Consider the following 22,037-nt stretch of genomic DNA (forward strand, 5'->3'; position numbering starts at 1 on the left):
CAATAGCATTCCTAGGTATTTAACCAAATGATTTGAAAACTTATGTCTACAAAAAACCTGCACACAAATGTTTATAGAAGCTTTGCTCATAATCATCATAGACTAGAAGCAACCAAGATATCCTTCAATGAGTGACTGGATAGTCAAACTGTAGCACAGTAGACTATACAGTAGACTATACAGTAGACTACTATGCAGCAATGAAAAAGAATGAGCTATCAAGTCATGCAAAAACACAGATGAATCTTTAATGCATATAGCTAATTGGAAGAAGCCAGTCTGAAAAGACCACTTACTGTATGATTCTATTTATATGACATTCTTGAAAAGACAAAACTCTAGAAATGGTAAATAGAGCAGTGATTGCCAAAGGTTTGGGGAGAGAGCAGGATTGAATAGGTGAAACATACGGCATTACATGAGTATGGTGAAACTATTCTGTATGATACTTTAATGGGAGAGTCATGAAACTATGCATTTGTCAAAACCCACAGAATTTTATAGCACAAAGAGTGAAAAATGTATGCAATTAAAAAAAAACATGTAAAAGTTGAGGGGCTCCCAGAATGGAATGCAGACTGTGACCAAAAACTTAACTATATTACAAACGTTTGAAACAACCTCACTGAAGGGAGGTAGGAAATAAAGGTGCTAAACGAAGTAACTTTGGAGCTGAATGTAGCCTGTTGAGACTAAAGGCAAAGTGAACTGTACACAGCACTGTACTCCAGGTGATAAAGTTGTTTCCCGTGGGTAGGAGTTAACAGTTCTGAAACTGGCATACACGTATGCTGGAGCCGAACAATGAAGGAAATAGATGGTGGGAGCTAGATTTCTAACTATCAGAGCAGGTTACTGTAAGAAAGGAGAGAAGTCTAGAATGATCTATGTGGTAATAAACCAAAGTTGAGACATCATTGTGAACGCATGTTTGCCTTCATATAGATACAAATGAATATATATGTATAGATATGTATATACACACAAGTCAGTACACACATATATATTTCCTTGCTCTATCAAGTGGGAAGGTCTACAAGTAACAACATCCCAGTAGCAAAAAAAACACTTAGTACTCAAATCTTGCTTTCTCAAAACATTCTCAAAAAAAAAAAAAAAAAGGAACTAGGGAAATGATTGATCCTAGGGCTGGAGCAGGGAAAATACAAGATGAACCTGGAGTATCTTGTAGTTCCAGAAAGTAAGAAAGGTCACAGTGTGGGTAGAATTGAGCTTATGAGGAATGACAACCATTCTTGCCATAAAGCCTTCCCAGCAGCTGTCACCTCACCGCCACACCCTGTCCTTCTGTGACCCAACTGGTGAATTCTCATTTGGGGCCAACCCAACCATCCTATTTTCCTACCTGTATCCCCAGGTAGAAACCACATCTTTGCATTGCCTGGCACTGCCACAAGTATGAGTGAGACCCAGGCATGCTGTCAAGACCAGGTGTGCAAGGGTTGCCGCGAGCCCTCTTCCTCCTGCCCCTCTCCTCCCCACACTGTCACCCTCGGTGGCTGTGTAGACCGAGCCACCTCTTCCTAAGTTTCCACCCGCCCCTTGCTCCCTCTCCCCTTGACCCCACCTCTGCATTCCTCAGAGGACAGGGGTCATCTGCTGGAACATCCTCAACTCTCTTGCCCCTGCTTGAAAATTCCTCTCTATCTTCTCTTCTCTTCAGGCTTACTGTCCCTCCTGTCTCTGAGGAGGAATTACCTGCTTTGGTTTCAGGGCCGTCCCCCCACCTGTGTTTGATGTGACGTCCTCTGTCCCCCTTTGACCTTTCCTTCAGTCACTTCCACTCCCTGGCAGCATCAGTCTCTTCCTCTCCTTCCTCTTTCCCTCTCCCGTCTGGGCTCAGACATGGTTTTGTCACTCTTCCCTCTAAAACACCACTCCCAACCCCACAGTATCCAGCTCTGGTCCCACATAACCTCCCTTATTGAAGGCACAGGCACAGGCTGTGGTCTCACGCAGACCTGGGTTCAAATCTCAGGCCCGCCTCTTACCAGCCAGGGGACATCAGGAAATAACCAAGACCATGCTGAAGTCTGTGGAGGGGGGCCCGCGTGCCAGGCACTGGGGGAAGGGCTTCACCTAAGATGATACCGTGGCTCACAGAATCCCGCCAACATCCTCGGGAGACGGGGACGTTGTATTTAGTTTAGAGAAGATGAAGGGGGGCTTGGAGAGGCGAAGTGATTTGTACAAGTTCACACAGCGGACGGAGAAGGGCAGAGGTAGAGCCAGGGCAGCCGGCCTGCCTCGCGCCGAAGCCCACCTTCTGTCTTCCACAGTCCCCGAGATGCCCAGCGCTCTCCTCCTCAGCCCCTTCTCTAGAATGTCAATGACACTGCCTCCCTTGTGGAACTCCTGCAAAAATTGGAGGAAATGATGTATGCAGACCACTCAGCATTATGTCCAGCACTCGACAAACGAGCATCCTTCAACCAGTGGGGACGATTACCCTAGGATTACCGACCGGGCGTTCCTGGGATTCTCTCCTCTTGGTTTCCATGAGGCTGTGATCTCCTGGTTTTCCTCTCACCCCTCTGACCTGTCTCTTGCATTCCCTGTCATCCTTTTCGGCTCATCCTTAAAGTGGAGGCTTTTCCCAGAGTCCCTCAGAGCTCCCTCTGCCTGCACAATGCCCACTACTCACCTAGCTCAGCCAGTGCGTCCCAGAGCCTCCAGCCTCCTGTGTGGCACCCGTCCCTGCCCAAACCCGTTCTCCTCTGTGTCCTCCATGTCTAACTAAGCTGTTCCTGCATCACGGGAGACCTCGCTGCTTCCCTCCTTAGAAACCGCCTGCGGCCACCCACCGCCGACAGGACACACTGCAAATCGTTAGCAAGGCAACAGAGTCCCTTCGTCATCTGGTCCAGGCCACCTTCCCAGGGGCCTCCAGCTGCCTCAGCCTACTGGAAAGCTGCTGTCCTCCTCTCCTCCCCACGATCTTCTTTTTTCCCAGCAAAACACCCCAGATGCCGCAGCAGTTCCGGGCACGGCATCATGTCAAATCCCTTTACGTCCTGAGGGTCGTCTCCAACCAAGCTCCATTTGTCAGGGACGCTCTTTAAAAATGAAGCCCAGAAACGAACAGTACTCCAGGCACTGCGTGGAACTACCCCCTGCAGTGTTTTGGAGCCAGTGCCCACACCCTGAGTACCTCACCTGGGACATCCCTGGGGGCAAACATCAAGTTCACCCACGGCCCTGGAGACAGGTTCGAATCCTCCGGATGTCTTATGGGACAGGTCGGCCCACAGGTCACAGGAAGCACGGCTACCCAAACAAGAAGCATGGAAGTTTCCGGAAATCTAAGATGCTGCGCTCTGAGACCCCGACGTGTCCAGCACCCCTTCTTCAACACAGCCTCAAAACAAAGCGTCTTTGACAAGAGTTCGGCGGGGACAGGAGTGGGCACAACACGGCGCTGCCCCCATGAGGTGCTTGCCCCGCCAAGCTGCCTGGCCTCACTTGCACCCCGACAGCGCAGCCCGTCTTCCCGGTGCCGGCCCAACGGGCCCAGCAGGCTGAGCCCAGCTGCAGCACCACAGTCGCGCCAGCTCGGCGGGTCACGGGCTCCCGTGTGCTCCCAGGGCTCCCGCATCGGCGCAGGGCCATTCAGGTCTACACGCCACTTTGCCCATAGGACAGAAAACCCCTACGGGAAGCGACTTCTCTCTATGTCCCATTCTCCAAAGCTTGCAACACCATACGCCTTGAGTCCAGCTGTGGGGAATAAGCCAGGGGATCTGTAAGGTCACAGGTGAAGGTGGGGTCAAGTCAGAGGAAAGGCCATACTTAACAACACCCCCTTCCTTCTAATTCCGCTTCAGAAACAGAGTGCAGGCATAGAGCGCACTCTCATAGTAAATGCCTTTAGAGATTTGGTGCTCAGAATTATGCTTCCACACTGACAGAGGTGCCCTCTGAACTGAGCAGGTATCTGGTGGCAGTAAAAGGGATCCTCGCTGACAAGATCGGTCCTTTTAAAAGAAAAGTCGGGTGTGGGTTGAAACAAAGCCCGGACGAGACAGCAAACATAAGAATGAAACGGAAAGCGCCACAGTGAGCCAGCCCTTAGCACCTTTCGCCACGAGTTATTTATTCAAGCATGAAAACTGGGACATCGTTCTCACAACACTAATTAGACAAAGAAATGAGATATGCAAATATTTTTGAGTCGGTGCTCTCCAGCATTCTTGCCAGATGAAAGTTAATAAAGAGAATACGACCCAACAGGCTCACTCCGCAGCCAATGCCCGCACCCTGGCTACCTGACCTGGGACAGCCCTGGGGGCAAACGTCAAGTTCACCCATGGCCCTAGAGACAGGATTGAACCCTCTGGATGTCTTATGGGACAGGTCAGCCCACAGGTCCCAGGAAGCACAGCTCCCCAAACAAGAAGCATGGAAGTTTCCAGAAATCTAAGATGCTGTGCTTTGAGGTCCCGACATGTCCAGCACTGCTTCTCCAGTGCAGGCTCAAAATGCAGGGTCTTTGACAAGAGCACTCTGTGGGGACAGGTGAGCACAATACGGCCTCCCATGAGGTGTTTGCTCTTCCAAGCTGCCTGGCCTCATGGAGCCTCCGTCTTCTGCACTGTGAAACAGGAGTCCCAGGGGGCTCCTGTTAGCATGGATTGAGAACACCACACACACACACACACACACACACAGTGCCAACAGCCTGGCCCATGGGACACGTCAGCACCTGGTGGCTCCCCTTCCCTCCCCATGGACCTTGTCTGAATAAAGATGCTTGTGGTGGGCTGGGCACAGGGCTGCGTTCAGTCATGGGTATCTACTGAGGGCTCCTACGTGCCTCTGGCAGTGTGCAGTCCCTGCCCCCTAGCAGCTAATGGAGAAGTGGGCAGAGGGTCTGCAAGCAAGGCGCTACAGGAGCTCTGTGCAGGAAGGGCGGCCACAGGGGCAGGGAGGTTTCCTGGGGAAGAAACATCCACACCTAGACACAACCGGTGAGTACGAGAGGAAGGCAGGGAGAGTCACGAGCAGAGGGCCAGCCCGTGCATAGCCCAGAGGTGACTGGGTGGCCAGTTTGAGGAGCTGCAACTGGGTCCATATTGCTAGAGTATGAGATCGATTTCTTTCACTCAGAATTCTCCTCCGCAGTTTGGGCCAGGGCTGCTCTCTGAAGCTTTAATCCTATTACATAGCTGTCTTTAGAGAGCGGGAGACCATCCCCAGACCTGTGCATCATCTGCCCAGAATAGCACACCAGTCATACCGACAATGTCATCAGACCCAGGAGGCTCACCCATGAGCAATCTGCAAGGGTGAGCCAAGGAGCAAGTGAGCACTGCAGGAAACAAACACAAAACGGTCTCTACCCGTATACATACCTGCCTGGACCGAAAATACCCTGGGGTGGGCAAGTCCCAAGGTTATAAAACAAAGGTCTTGCTGTACACATAACAAATGGAAAATAATTGCTTTTTTGTTTTAAAGATTCAGTTCAGGATTCTAGGGCACTTTATACATTTAAAATGCCTCCAAATGACCCCTACCCAGTCGCAACAGAGCTATGATCTGAACTGATTTATTCTCTACCAAAAATGCCTTGTCTTCATCACTATAGTCATTCATCCATCTCTCTATCCACCCATCCATTCATCCATCTCTCCACCTATCTATTCATTCATCCATCCAACCACCCACCCAACCACCCATTCATCCACTCACCCATCCACCCATCTATCCATCCATCCACCCACCTATCCATCCATCCGCTCATCTACCCATCCACCCATTCACTGAGTTCTTATTAAGTACCAGGCCCTGTTCTAAGTCCAGAGGGGACAGTGGAAACCAAGAAGACACAGGTCTTGTCCTCTTGAAGTTGATGTTCCCAATGACTGGCCTTGGCTGTTGGGCACCCCAGGCAAGACCTTCTTACCCCTGAGTCTGCTGAGTAGCAAATAAATGTAGGTCCACAGAAGCCCCTGGCACCCCAATGAATGCATGTTCCTTGGTTTACCTCCTCCTGCTGCAGCCACAGCCTCTCCAAACTCAAGTCAAGCCTAACCCAGAGGGAATTCCCTACAGCGCTGGTAGGACTCTCCCAACCCAAACTGTGTGATAATCTAAAAAAGCCACATAGTCTCACAAGAGCTGGGGACATGGCAGCACATACCTTTTATATATAAGTAATACCCCCTCCTTCTATTGAGGTTTTCAAGACACCCCACCTGGTCCTTGTACAAATGGAGAAATAAAGCAAGGAGCAAAAGATAGAGGCCAAAATAAGACCCTTCTTACTGATGCAAGCCAGGCTTGAGGAGGTGGCTGACAGTCTGTTAGCAGAATGTCTTGCTAATAAGTGTCCATCCTTAGACACACTTGCCCACAAAGCCCTGGAAGGGCTGGACAGGGAGAAGTACTCATGGAAGGAGGCTTCCCTGGGGCCAACCCTCAACACCTGCTCCCTGAGGAACGGGGGAAAGGGACAGCAGGATGACAAAAGCTCAGGTCTTGCTTTCTAACTCCGCAATGAGGTAAGTCACTCCACAGCCATAAGTGGAGTGAGTAAAGGGTGGAGAAAGGCCAGTTGCCTGTTTAAGGACATATCTCTGGGAACAGAGGAGGTACCCCCCCTTCTTAACTCCCTAGATGAGTTCCAGTCACACAGCTACTGAAGACTGGCCTGCTGTCATCTTTGTTCCCTCACGTCCCATTCAGCCCCGGGTTCTCTCCATTCCGGCCCCTGCATATGCATCATACTCTGTCCCCAACCTCTCCACACACACCATGTACTGTGTCCTACTCGAACCCTTGTCACCATCCCAACTGCCTCTGTGCCCTCCGTCCTCACCCTGACTGCCAGGTCAGTCCTGCTCCTGCAGGTGAGCCTTCCTCTGCAGGCTCTCCACAGCTCGGGAGTGCTTGTCTGGTACGGCCCTGCCTCACCTGCCCCCTCACTCAACTTATTCCCACCACGACCTTTCTAGCAGACCATGGACACTCTGCCATGCTAAACCCTCTGATCAGCCACACCAGTTGGATCGCACTGGCTCCTCTGTGTTTTCACATGTGGTCTCTCTTCTGAAGCCTGGAATGTCCTTCCCCCACCAATCTGTTTGCCAACCAACTTTTACTTTGAAGGCAAAACTCAGTGTAAGGTTTTGGGGGACTGTTCTCTTCTTGAGCTAACCTTGGCAGCCCTTGCTCCAGTCCTGGTCAAAGCTCCACCATGGCACTAAACTCGCATGGATGATTGCTAACTTATGTCCCTCTACTGCCCAGCTCTCTCCGTCCCCCAATCAACCCCAGGAAAAGGAGAGATAATTCAGGAGACAGAACTCCAAAAAGCAATCTCCAGTGGATATCTGTACAGAGATTACAGAGCAGGTGCAACCAGAAAACAATAACATACTACTATAGAAAACAAATAGACAAGAGAAAGAGAGGAGCTCTTCCAACATTTCAAATTGTACAAATACAAACATGGATAAAAAAAATTCTAGAATATATGGCAAATCCTGTTGGAAAATGTGGGCAGAAAAATAAGACAATCAAGCTAAAAAGCCAAACCTCCAAATAATTAGAGTTCTGGGAAAACAGAGAAAAATGCAAAAACAAACAAACAAAAATGACCAAAAGAACTAGTAGAAGAAAATTCTTCAAAAATGAAAAGAGATACCAGAAACTGAAAGGGTCCACCACGTGCCAGGCAGAATTAACAAAAACCCAGAACTAGACACATCCTTTAGAAATTTCCACACACCTAAGACAAACACCTTGCAGAGACAACATGTAGGTCTGCTACAGAACCTGTGACCCTCCGTTAGCAGACTTGATGCTAGAAGACAATGGAGCAGCACTTTTTAAGTTTGAGGGAAAATTATTTTCAACTTAGAAGTCTCACCTAAAATAATAATCAAATGTGAGGGCAAAATACTGACCACTTCAGACATACCAAGAGTCAAAATATTAGCAAACATACATCCTTCCAAAGAATTTCCTTGGATATAAACTACAACAAAACCAGAAAAAAATCAACCAAAAAGATAATAAGGGGATCCAAGAGAAAGCTTAACTACTCCCAGAAATCTAGTGAAAAGGAAAACACTTAGATGGTGACTGGTATACATCAGGCTTAGAAACAAGTGATCAAAATTAAAATAAGAAATCAGCGGGCTCCACGAGATCTTCAAGGAGAGTAGTGGAATGGATTCCACACGACAGAGGAAGTGATCAAGAAGCTGGAAGATACCACTACTACGGTGATGAAGGCACAGGTGTCTTCTCCCAACAAGGAAAGCGAAAGGTAATTGGAAACTCCAGGAAAAGCCAAAAACCTTTAGAAATAAAATGTGATTATTAAAATAAATATCAAGCAAGCAAAAATATGACATGATTTTGAATAATTTATAGAGTACAAAAAAGTGATTCCATTTGAACTTGATGCTAGAAATATTGTTGTTCAAATTATGAAAGTATTTTGACATTGGATCTATGGTGAAAGAATATGACCTTCATATACTACATGATTCTACAGTAAACAGTACTTCTTAGCTCCGGTCTTAATAATGTAATCTAAAGTCCAGAAGCCAGGTGATGGTTATAGAAGAAAATGTAAAAAAAAAAAACTGTTCTCAGCCTTGACAATATAAAAGTACTTAGCTGATTAGAAGTGGAGAGTGGATGGAAAGGAGTTAAGAAATTTAGTTGTTAAGATAGGAATGGAGGTTAAAGAGTATTTATAGGTAACCTGATAATCCTTGGGAAAATTAAAAATAATAATGTAAAAATAAAAAATTGTGAAGAAAAAACTGAAAGGGGAGACATGGGTGGGGTGTTGTGTACATGAACTAAACTCTCATCTTTCATCTCTAAGACGTAGAAATAGCTAAAGTTGATAAAGCACAAATATTCCAGTAACCATCATTTCCTTACTCTTCTTTAATACCTATAAGAGCTTGGTGGAGGCAAATTTAAATGGCCCAGTTCACTTTTTAAAATCTATCTAAGGAAGTGGGAACTTTTATTTTTTTGTCTTATTAAATGTCATTGTAGTAGGCAGAGGTATTCAAAATCATTTTGTTGGACTGAGCTAAAAAAAAAAAAAAATTCCACTGGACACACTCAATAAATGTTCATTATAAACAGCCCTTTTCCCCATGAAAGGATGTCAGTGCAAAGGCCAGACCGGCTCCCGCCCCTCCCCACTCCTGCTCCCGGCACACAGATGCTCAGGAGGACAGTGACACGCGGCTGTCAGGCAGAGCCGGCAGTGCTGCTGGAAATTACATCAAGTCCCAGGTCACAGTGGGGAGGGAGGCCTGGATTCCCGCCCAGCCACTAACCATTTGGCATCTGCCAAATCCCAGTCTGGGTGGAATCTCCACATTTTTAAATGTGGACAACAAATGTTTTAAATCTTTGGTTTGGTCGGGTTAACCAAAGCAAATACAACCGTGCACCAAAGTGGTCCAGGAACACCAGAGAGCAGGGCTCCTGCCAGACACCCAGAGAACCTCCCGCTCGACCGAGGACTACAAAAGCCGCGCCGGCGCGGGGTAATGGTTGGAGCCCGGACTGCCGGACTACGAGACCCAGAAAGCTCTGGACGTGCCGTTACATCTTTCCATATCTCAGTTTTCTCATCTGGAAAATGAGAATCATGACAGCACTCATCTCACAGAGTTGCTGTGATGATTAAATGAGCGATTATGTGTGAAATGCTCAAAAACGGTCCCTTAACAAGAAGCACTCAATTCAAGTCAGTCACTATTTGACTGTGGCTTGAGCTATGGCCGCCTTTCTCCACCGGAATCTGCTGAAGGACGGGGCAAAGGAAAGGAATAATGACACAGGGGCGGGGGGTGAGGGAAAGGGACGGGGACCTGTACGAGCACCTGTGCTACACGGAAGATCAAGTTTCAGGTGGAAAAGCACCTAAGGCCAGTCATCCATCATCCATGTCTGACCCTCTGGGTGGCAAGCCCATGCTCCCCCCAGGCGGCCAACAGGACTTCCATGGAGCAGTGAGGGTCCTCCGGCTGCATCCGGGCACCTGTCCTAGGTGAGCAGGCAGCTGGAGCCGAGGAAAACACGCCACCCCCACGCAGGACCCGGGCCGGCGCCCCTGGAAGCGGTCTACACTTGCAACGGCACCACTCTCTCCCCTGAGCTGCCACGGCCACAGCCAGGGTTTGAGGAGGCTGGGGTGGCCCCTGATGACTTAGGTACAGGGCACTCTGCTCCTTGAAATGCTGCCACAGGCACAAACACCTCACGTTCCCAGGCCACATCAAGCGGGGAGGGATGCCCAAGGACTTTCTTCTCCTGCAGCAAAGAAGCACTCCTCGCCCCACTGCGAGCTGTCGGCTGTCCATCTGTGAGTATGACCCAGATTCTCGACCTGAAGGGGAAGGGCTGGGTGCCAACTCCCGAGTGTTTGGGCCAGAGACATAGAGGCCTCGTTTAGAAATATTTCTATCAAAGATATGCGTTGGACCTTGGTCTCTGAGGACCCTTCCAACCATAAAAATCCCACGACTCTCTCGTTGTGACATGTTATTCTCAATGCCCACCACCACCTCTCCCCTCCTGCCACTATAACCCCCGGAGGCTTCCTCGCTTCCTCACAGAGCTGAGTATTTTAGTTACTTGGATACAGCGTGAGAACCTGGGCGGGGCACACACACCTTCCAGGTTATCTCTGTCGCCTCTCAGCACTGCCCACAATGCTAAGAGGAAGGCACTCAATCAACATGTGTTCACAGAAGTGAAGTAAATTCAAAATGGAAATTCTTTCAAATATCCGTTTCAAATATACACATCATGTGCTCCTAATCTCTGGCTCTCTGGTCTTCAGAGAAAGGGGCAGTAGATGTATCTTTCAGAAGACAAATGTTTGAATTTCAGTTGTTGAAATATAAGCTTCTACAGAAACACAGCAAAAAAATTATTTAACTATTTTATACCCACCCAAAATGCTGCAAATATGTTTTTTTAAGACATTCATGAGTCAAATTATATCCTGAAGAGTGATCGAAATAACTCTGTATCCCATTTGCAATCTTGGTACTGAGCCAGGCAATGATTCAGCTGTTGCACCCTGTTCTTATATTGACACTTTTTAAAAATCAACACTCACAGCTGATAAGAAGTTAGACTGATGACAATAGCAAAAACCTGGCTACTTCTTACATAACAAAAGTAAATAATGGGTGATGGACACACTTATAACTTTGACTCAAACTGTACATAAGCAATTCATGTAAGCAAAATGTTTACACCCCAGTAATATTATGATATTAAAAAAAATAAATAAATGTAAACAGAATCTGCAAGTCATTGTTGGTATTTGCCGCCCTCTGGTGGGCAAGCCCAGGAAGTGTCCACATCAGGAAACTGGAAGTGTGTACTTCACAGATGAGATCATCCCAGCTCAAGCCTTCATCCCACAGGACGTCCCCGTAGCAACCAAGTAAGTCCTGATTCTCTGCTCCCCGTGTCTGCGTGTGTGTGTGTGTGTGTGAAGATAAAAGAAAGAATAACGCCAGCCTGAGCAGAACACGATGAGCAACACGACCCTGTTCCACAAAGTACAAGCAACACGTGTGTGAAGACATACAGCAGACATGGATGAGCTGCTGCTTTCAACTCTCCAACGCTGCTCTCCCTGTGAACAGATGACTGAGGACGGGCCACATTACGAAAGCGTCAACAGAATAAGTGTCAGTCGACTTTGCCCCTCAACTTCAATGAAACACACACTTGTGCCATGCATTTTCAGAGCATGACCATAGAGAACCCACGGCCTCCCCACACCCCACCCTCCACCATGCCACCCTGGACAAGGAGCCAGTGGTCTCACTGTGCTCGTCATCAGAGGGTTCCCATTGCTCCCAGTCCCATGCAATTCAGTCCCCACACCGAGCCCTGAGGAATGCAAGACCTTACAGAGATGCTCATTATTCGGTCCTTTACTGCTCTGGAGGATGGTGTATGCCTCTGGTCTCTCCTTACATTCTCCTACCTGGGGAGTTTTTCTAAAATGCAGTGTCCATGAGGTAGGTGACTGCTCTTCTACAAAATATTCCATAGCTCCCCACTAACTACCACTAAATTATACATGAACTGATCACTTTTGAGTTTAGAGTCTTTGTAGTGGGATGAGCACACTTTTGTGCTGGGATGATGGATGGATGGATGATGGGTGGGTGGATGAGTGAGTTGGTAGATAGGTGGATGGGCAGACAGACAGGTGAATGGATAGGTACATATATGAATATATGGGTGGACAGGTGAACGGACAGGTGGGTGGACAGCTAAGTGAATAAACAGATGGAAATATGGAAGGACTGATGGAAGGAGGGATGGAAGAATAAAAAGACTTCCATGGCATTTAGGGCTCTACTAAGCCCTGCGCTAAGACTGACTAAAAAGACACTATCCCTGCCCACTAAATGTTCCATTAGTGATAATAACAATGAGATCAATCCAAGTGACAAGAACAGATGAACATAAAGTGATTCCAGAAAAAAAAAAAAAAAACAGAAGCAAGTGACCTTCTAGCAAGAAGAAAACAGACAAAAACCAGATAGTTTTATAACAGTGGCCCCCAAAATTGAGATTATTAATTTGCGGGGCCTGAGTAACCTTCCATTGGGGAGGAATTGTCATGGCAACTGGTTGTGGTCATCACGACAGGCAGAATGTCCCACCCTGATGCCCACTGACCAGCTCCAGCCTGTGACTAAAGCACGCAGGCATAGTAGTGCAGGGCCAGATGACCAGGAGTCAGACGCCGGGCTGAGGACATTGATAGCAGGGACATTTGTGGGGCCGCATCAGAGCCTGGGCGAAGGGGATGGCAGCAGGAGCATGCAGCCTTCTGTGCTCTGAGCTCACCAACACGGGCAGACCCCAGGACCACGCCCCCCACCCCACCTTGGGAGTCGTGAAGACCACGCTGGCCACTGGCGAGCCCCTGCTGGCCCTGGAGGAGACCCAGATGCCCTCAACCTCCCCTTTGTTGCTCTAATCCCCCATGAGCCCTGACAATCAGAAGGTCACAGAAGGGTCATCTGAGGTCAAACCCCCATCAGCAGGTGGGAGAGACTCTCTTATGGCTTCCTCAGGCCCTTTACTCACGTCCAACAATGCACACCGTCAGAAAAGGTCATGCTCTGGGCAGAGGGGCTACTCAGAGTTAGAGCCAAGAGGCAGCGACATCATCCTTCCCACTCAATGCAGAAACCCACCGGGGGCTTAGGGCGCAGGGGCACAAGACCCAACACGTATGGAGGACTTCCCTTTGCCAAGAGCTATGCCCAGGGCTGCAAATGGGAACCCTGGTCATTCCTCATTCACTCTTTTGGCTGTTTGCCGTGTGCCTACTATGCGCCCCGCACTGTGGGATGCTGAGCCCCCAGCAGAAGGTGAGGCTGCAGGGCCCCGGCTGCAGAGAAGACAGAACCACCTGTTACAGCATTTGTTGTTTAAGTGCTGCAAGCGGGGAGTCCAATGCCTTGGGAACAGGTAACAGAGGGACAACAGGCAGGATGTGGCCTTTCTAAAGAAAGGACAGTTGTATGAGCTCTGAAATGTACATGAAAAATAAACCATGCAAAATGAGGGGACAGCCAAGGCAGCACGGCAGCAGGTGCGAGCCCCGCCCCCTGCCACAGTGGCTCAGGGGAGAGAAGGAGACACCAGTGGGACAGAGGGCTGGCAGTGGCAAGGGGGCAAGATGAGGGGTCATGCGCAGCCCTGGAGGCAGAAGAACTTGGGCCTTCATCCTGGGGACCACAGAGGGGCTGGGACCGGAGTACAACTGTACCTGTCTGTTCTGTGCAGGGCTTCCCAAGGGGCAGTCCCTACCAGCAACAGCATCACCTGGGAACTGGTTAGAAATGTAGATTCTCCAGCCCAGCCCAGAGCTGCTCAATCAGACACTCTGGGGATGGGACCCAGCTACTGTGTAGCACCTAATTTAAAAGATTAGCTTGTCTTATGCTAAAGTATTGCAAAATCAACCCCAAAGGATGTGCTAGACCTCATTTACATTTCTCATTCCCGCCCCCTTTTCTTTTTCTGAAAAGGCTTCCAGCCTCCCTGAGCAGTCTGCAGAGTTCTCTCAACCCCCCACCTCCCATCTTTGTTTCCTATTCCTTGTGTGCTTACTAATCGCTTAATTTGGCCTGGCATTTTGGACACAAATTAGAGGAGGACTATTATGGCAAGCCTTTAAGAGAAAATCTGAAAGTCTTCAGGAAATGAAAGATAACCATGAAAAATAAGACATCTGGGCAAAGTTTAAAAGGAGCGGCCGGCTGGGCATGCTCAGCCTTGAGTGAGTATCACCGTGGGGAGCCGCGGTGACAGTTTTCTAATATATCAGGAATGCACGCAGGAGAAAGGGATCCGTTTTTCCACTCATCAGCCAGAGCAGAACGAGCAGGACCGTCTTAGGTTTCAGCAGGGAAAACATATGTCATGTGTTTGAGCCATAGCACGGGAGGAGCTGCCAAGAGGGCCGGTGAGATCATCCTCACCAGAGGCGCTCGCAATGAGATCACAGCGGCCCGGGTCGCTGTCCGGCAGGGTGCCCGGAGCACGCAAGGTCTGAGCACCCGCCAGCTTCTGTGTGGGGTCTCCCCATTGCCTGGCAACCCCAATGCCTGGCAAGGTCTGGATGGGCAGGGCAGGTGCCAATTCCTGGTGACCGTGGTTTGCTACAGACACCCAGGAATCCAAAGGGCACTATGCACCTCTACACAACATTTCAGAGTGCCTTGCTACCTGGAGGCTGGGATTCCAGGTGCTTGCTTCATGGGAAAGCACATGATAGTCAACTTCCCCATAGTCAACTCCTCTCTTCCCAGCAATGGCAGCAGCAGCAGCAGTAACAACAAACATCACTTCCGGTTACAGCTCCGAGCTACCGCGCATTTTTTCTGTGCCAGCACTGCACACCCATCCCCTCACTCAGGCCTCAGCACCATCGTAAGGCCCATTTTACAGATGAAGAAACTGAGGCTTAGAAGAGGCTAATGACCTGCCCACAGTCCCAGTGCTGCTCGCATGTGGGATGAGACTTGAGCCCAGGGTTTTCTGACTTCAGAGCATATGATCATGATCATGCCTCCATGTTTTTCATACATTTTTAATTTTTTTCTGTTGATACATTCGAGACCATGAAGAACATGCCTCTATGTTGCCAGGAGTGAAGCATGCACATCAGATGCTCAAGAAGGAATTGATGCAAATGTGGCCCCCAAGACCCTCTGGGGCCGGCAGGGGCTGGCCCTTGACAATGTTCAGCAGGAAGGAGACCAGGAGCCTTTTAAAAATCACCCACTGTCTCCTCTCCCAATCCCCACCCCCACACTGCTCCAGATCTGGTGACATTTAAAACCAAGGCCCTCCTGGAAGGTCTCGCCACTGCCCTGTTGGCACCACCCACGCCTTGCCCTGCACACCTCCACGGACTCAGTGAGTGTGCCGGGCTGCTGGCTGCATAGATGTCCTTCACACACCATCACCCATTCCCAAACTCTAAGAGCACAGGGTTCCCGGCAGCACGCCCAGCCCCTTACCCATGCACATCTTTTATAGGTGCCCAGAAATCTCCCCAGACGGCCCCTCGGCCAGCACCGTTTGCAGGCTGCTGCAATTGGAGGGGACATTGTGCAGAGACTGCTGTCACAGCCACAGATAACCCTGGGTCACGTGTTTATCCCAGCTTCTTGTTGAGGCAATTCTAGGCTCCAACTCTAGGCTTTTCTCTTTTCGCCTCTTTCTGGGGTCCTGAATATGGCTGAAATTATTTCTATTCCAGACTTGAAGAACCGGTTTTCCTCAGCACTTGGACACTGTCTATGCCAGTGCCTTCACCGCAAGGCTCTCTGGGGCCTCATGGGTCAGATGGTCTGGCTAAGGGAGCAGCTTGACATGGGACTGCAGACCTGAACGCCCTCCCCACTCTGCTGAAAGAGCCACCGCAAAACAAGCACAGGAACCAGGTGGGGCCAGGGGCAGGCACGAGGTCGCAGGCTCAGGACTGAGCGCACAAATGGACGGTGTCACAGCTGTGCCCCTCTGGGGAAGACCACCGCAAGGGGAAGCTCGGGCCAGGGCAGGCTGCCCGTGAAGCATGGCAGACCCAGTAGGAGCCAGCCAAGACCGATTTTCCTGCTATTCAGACAACTGCGGGCTGATGTCAGGCCTGGAGTCAGGTGAATGAAATTTATTCCTTCTTGATGGAAAAGCTGGACTCAAGCCACAAACATATATTCCTAGGAAGTCTTAATTTTTCTTCCAGCTTCACCAGGCTCAGCGGAGCTTAAAGCAGGCTTTTCCCTCATGCAAAGAGGGCCCCGGGAACAAACAGGGTGGAGCCCTGGGGAGGAGAAGGAGGCCCTTCCAGAGCTTGCCCTCCAGGCGGCTCTTTCCAAACCACTGCGGGGAGGGTGGGGGAAGAGGGCAGGGATGGGGATGGCTTCTGAAGGTCTAGCCTTGTGGACTCCGACCTGCAGTGGTCAGTGTCACGCCCCGAACAGCCATGTAAGAACCCAGATGAGGCATGTGATACAAGCCAGCTCTGTTCCAGCAAATGAGTTTGCTCTGAACAACCCATTCTCCCTGCACCAACTTTTGTGGCTGTGTTACCACACGCCCATCCTCCAGCACCGTGATTCACGCACACATCGGGGATGCAGAAGGATGGGATCTCATCCTAAGGGTGCAGAAATGTCCCCTGCATATGGTCCCCTGGCAGTCCCAGCACCTACCCGGTAACCCTGGCCATATACACCACCTGAGGCTCAGAAGCTCAGCTCCTGGAACTGTTACCCGTCCCTAGCTCATGCAGAGAATTGACAGTGACGTGAATTAAGATCAGAGTCAACTACCTTCATGGCACCCATAGCTTGGAAAGTCAAAGCTAATCTTGAAGGGGTCAGCGCAGCCAGCATCGCGTTGAATCTTGCGCTCTTGTTCTTGATAGGAGAATGGTACTGTCCATCTGGAGCCACAGAACCGAACCTGTGGAAAAGAGGGGTGGGGGCTAGCAAAAGTCGGGGAGCTCCCACGTGCACACACAGGGAAGCACACAGATGTCCCCACCCTGGAACCTCCACCATGAGACAGAAAGAGTGGGAGTCCAGGTGCCTCCCCAGGAGATGCTGAGAAAGGCACTGGCCCACTTTTTTTCTTTTTTTTATTTTTTGAACTTCAAGAGAAGTAAAAGGCCCACTTTTAAAAACTGAGATATAATTCACATCCAATAAAATTCACCCCTTTATAGTATATAATTCAACAGATTTTGGTGTAGTCGCAAACTTGTACAACCATCACCCCATACCATTACCAGTCACGCCGCATTCTCCCCACTCTCCAGCCCCCGGCAACCATAATCTACAACCTCTGTGGATTTGCCTATTCTGGACAAGTCACATAGGGGGACTTGTGGTCTTAATGTGATGTTTTCCAGGTTCATTTATGTCGTAGCATGTATCAGTACTTCATTCCTTTTTATGGCTGAGTAATATCCCACTGTAGGGATTTGCCACATTTTATTTACCCTTTCATCAGCTGATGGACATTTGGGTTGTTTTCACTTTCAGGCTATTATGAATAATTATACTGTGAACCTCTGTGAACAAGTTTTGTGTGGACATGTGTTTTTAACTCTCTTGTGGACGGTGTTTTCATACATTATCTAGGAGTTGGGGAATTGCTGGGTCATATGCTGACTTTTGCAGAACTGCCAAACTGTTTTCACCATTGCTGACACCGTTTTACACCCCCACCAGCAAATGTGTGACTGTTCTAATTTCTCCACATCCTCCCCAACACTTGTTATTGCCTCTTTTATGACAGCATCCTGATGGGTGCAGAATGGTATTACAATTGTGATGTTGATTCTTTTTTTTCGTAATGCCAATGATGTTAAGCACCTTTTCACGTGCTTATTAGCTAATCATATATCTTCTTTGGAGAAATGTCTATTTAGAGTTTCACTCATTTTTAAATTGGGTTATTTGTCTTTCTATTCTTGGCCTATAATAATTGTTTTTATATTCTGGATCCCACACTCTTATGATATATAAGATTTACAAACATTTTCTCCCACTCCGTGGGTTGCCTTTCACTTTCTTCATAGTATACTTCGATGTGCAAAGCTTATTAATTTTGACAAAGTCTAATTTTTCTATCTTTTTCTTTATTTAGTTGTGCTTTTGGTGCCACATCTAATGAATCATTGCTTAAACCAAGGTCACAAAAATTCACATCTATGTTTTCTTCGAGGTCGTACTTCATACCTCTGTATATGGATACCCAGTTGTCCCAGCACCATCTGTTGACAAGACTACTCTTTGCCCCACCAAATTGTCTTGGCACTCGAGATGAGTATTTGTTGATCATAAATGTGAGGACTCATTTCTAGACTCTTCATTCTATACCATTGTCCATACACCTATCCTTACGCAAACACCACTCTATCTTGATTACTGTAGCAATTTTCAAACCACGCATGTGAGTCCTCCTACTTTGTTCCTTATCAAGATTGTTTTGGCTACTCTGAGTTTCTTGCATTTTCACATGAATCTTAGGACCCGTTTCTCAATTTCTGCAAAAAGAAAGGCAGCTGGGATCTGACAGGGATTGCATTGAATCTGCACACCTATCTACTGGCCCACTCTTTGTCAAGTGATAAACCAACACCCCAAAAGTGGAGCTCCTCCGACAAACTTCCAAACCCCTGTGTTGCTCCTACTATTCCATAGTATGGTGCGGGGGTGGGGGTGGGGTGGGGAGGGTAGCTGGGGGGGGCCTTGAATGATGTTGTAATCAAATTTTGCTTCTCAAAGAATGACTCCATATACCCTCATATCTTCTGCAACCAATGTAGCTCACTATCATTTTTCTTTCTCATTGACTCTGACTCTGCAATCTCTAGTGCACTGAATGCATGCTAAGCTGGAAGGTCCAGAACCTGCCAAAGAACTGGCCAAGATCACATTGAGGCGTGGCGGTACAGGGAGTCTCCCATCTGTGGCTTTCCTTGCTTCTTCCCCATCTCCCAGAGTGGAGTGATGCTAACAAGTGACCAGGAAATGTGCAGACACCTCTGGGGAGGGCTAGTGATCCTCAGATCTGCTGTCATGAGCGCTGGTGGCTTCTGAGGGGTCTAGAGGGCTTCAGCACCCACCAAGATAGCTGCAAAGAGGCTTTTGTTGTTTCCATTTTATTTCCTACCAGTCCACAGGAGGAAAAAGTTAAGCAGGGTTTGGTCCATTTTAAGTTTGTTTCCCATACAATTTTCTCAAACTTTTGGCATCTCCTACCACATTTATCTGCTGGCAAGAACTTGCAGGCAACCAAAAGGAGTAAAGCGTTCAAGGAAAATCCGAGGGGAGACGGCTGGTTATGTACTCCCCGACTGCTGGCTTTGTCACAGATTTAAATATGGCTGTGGCTCAGAATTTCTATTGGAGAGTGAAACGCTGCTGAAAGAATTAAAGAAACTTGGTATTTCTTAGCTTCTGCAAAGAGCATCATGAACCTCTGAACACACCTGGAAGATGCCTTAGCTCCTGCCACCCACGAGGGCAGCACTAGCACTGATCTGTTTATAACAGCAAAATAGAAAAAGGAAAACACCTTAAATGCCCAGTAATATAAGGGATTGATTATATAACTTTTATATATAATCATTTGTCTATTATAGTGCTATTAAAAATGATAATGCATATGTGTGTATATTGTTGCATAAATTGCAATGTGTGCATTATTGCATAAAGACATTTGATATATATCATGTTAAATGGAAATGCCAAGTTATTAAAAAAAAACGGAATCTATCAGTAGATCTCAGTTGGTAAAAATCCAGCATCTCTCTCTCTTTAGATATATTGGCATGGAGGAGAGATGTACATTGAGGTATAATAATCATTGTCTGGGCAACAGCATGTTGAATAATTTTAAATTTTTTCTGTTTGCTTATCTACATTTTCCAGTTAGTTGTCAATGATCTCGTAGAGGTGGTTAGGGGAAGACCACCCAAAATGCAGCCAATGAGACTCAAGAACCAGACTGTCTTAGCAGAGCAGAAAGATCATCTGCACCATTGACCCTAGTGAAGGAGAAACTACTCACTTATCCAACAGGTTCTCCCTTGGAATCCGAACCTTGTCAAATATTAAAATCCCATTATCCACACCTTGCAGACCTGGAAAGAACAGAAAGGGGGAAATCCATGCAGCATCCGAAATAGTGTCCCTGCTACTTCCCAGACCTGTCTCCACTAAAATGCAGAGCCCTTTATTTTACTTCCAGAATTGTTGATGCTTTTTTATTGGGGCAGGGGGTAGGGATGTTCTTTGTGTGTTTCCTGTGCCTGTTTCTTCAGCCCACCTCGCCCACTCCTCCCTGACGAGAATGGAGAAGAATGTGCTTTTCCTTCTGGGCAGCCTGCATGCTCCAGGGATCTGGTGGGGGCACCCCTGCTCCGGAGCAGCCGCTGTGACTAAGAAAGAGTTCTAAGCAACTGAAAGGATGGGAGGCTGAAGACAGAAGGCAGGAAAGCCAACTTGGTCTCCCTAGGAATGCAGAGCCCAAGTCCCTCCCCAGTCCCTGAGCCAGTGCTCCCTGCTCAGCACACAGGGCGAGCTGGTAAGAGCAAATGCCCCCAAGACCAGGGAAAATGGGCACAAGGACAGCAGCAGTGGGGGAAGGGAAGGGGGAATCCCGAAATCTGCCAGACCCGTTGCCTAAAGATACCTGTCAAAGTCTGGGGTCTACTCTTTGTTCAGGAACACTTAGGGAGGTTCAATCTAAGGGGGGGGGGTGGAATCTGTCTTTTTTTGTTTTTTTTTTTTTTGAGTCAGAGTCTCACTCTGTTGCCCAGACTAGAGTACCTGCCTAGCTCATAACAACCTCATACTCCTGGGCGCAAGCGATCCTCCTGCCTCAGCCTCCCGAGTAGCTGGGACTACAGGCATTTGCCACCACCCCTGGCTAATTTTTTGTATATATATTTTTAGTTGGTCAATTAATTTCTTTCTATTTATAGTAGAGGTGGGGTCTCGCTCTTGCTCAGGCTGGTTTCAAACACCTGACCTCGAGCAATCTGCCCGCCTCGGCCTCCCAGAGTGTTAGGATTACAGGCATGAGCCACTGCACCCAGCCGAAATCTGCCTTTAGTAAATGTCTTTCTGTAGAACATCCCCCCTTGACAAGGACACAGTTGCACTTAGGAGCTCACGAGGACACCAAAGCAGACTTTCCGCCGTTGCCAGTGTTTTAGGTGCCTGGCACAACTTCACAGAGCTCAGCCTGCCCCTCTGCTCTCAGTGACACTTGACAGGAGAGGCGCTTTCACGGGGCCAGCCCAGCCAGGAACTCATCGCTCCTGGGAGATGCATTTAAAATCCCTGCAGACCCACCTGCAGCCACAGCGGTGATCAGTAACCACTGAGGGGCTGGGATGAGACCACCCCCTCCACCAAATGACTGGCTTCTCCTTCCCTCTTCTCTTCCCACTCTTTCTTCTCTCCTTTTTTCCTTGTCTCCCAGCTCCCTTCTTTGGCTTGGCTTGACCTTGGCCAATGAGGGCCACTGAGGGCCATGGGCATGGCCTAATCTCACTGAGTGTTATGGCTTAAATTGTGTCCTCCCCAAATTCATATGTCGGAGTCCTAACCCCTACAACTGAGTATGTGACCTTATTTGGAGACAGAGTCTTTACAGAGGTAACCAAGTTAACCTTATAAGACACGGAAATAGGGAGGCAGACACGTATGCAAGGAGAACACCAGGTCACCGTGAAGGTGACAATTTATAAGCCATGGGGAGAGTCCCGGGCAGATCCTTCCCTCACTACCCTTGGGAGGAGCCAACCCTGCCAGTATCTTGATCTCGGACTCCCAGCCTCCAGAACTGTGAGACAATAACTTTTTGTTGTTGAAGCCACCCAGTTAGTGGTATGGCAACCCTAGCAAACCAACGCACTGAGTCAACCCTTAGCACTCATAAAGGGCCTCAAGAGC

General features: G+C 48.5%; 1 protein-coding gene across 1 annotated transcript in view; it reads right to left on the reverse strand.

Moving 5' to 3' along the window:
- ACOXL (acyl-CoA oxidase like) overlaps nucleotides 1-22,037 on the reverse strand; it is a 315,044-nt gene that overhangs the window by 238,146 nt on the left and 54,861 nt on the right. Inside the window, exons 8-9 of the mRNA XM_012742778.3 lie at nucleotides 20,146-20,218; nucleotides 16,896-17,028 (exon numbers count right to left, since the gene is read on the reverse strand). Of these exons, the coding sequence (XP_012598232.2) occupies nucleotides 16,896-17,028; nucleotides 20,146-20,218 (206 nt within the window). The remainder of the gene's footprint in view (nucleotides 1-16,895; nucleotides 17,029-20,145; nucleotides 20,219-22,037) is intronic.

Source organism: Microcebus murinus, chromosome 3 (genome assembly GCF_040939455.1).
Source record: "Microcebus murinus isolate Inina chromosome 3, M.murinus_Inina_mat1.0, whole genome shotgun sequence".
Taxonomy (NCBI): Eukaryota; Metazoa; Chordata; class Mammalia; order Primates; family Cheirogaleidae; genus Microcebus; species Microcebus murinus.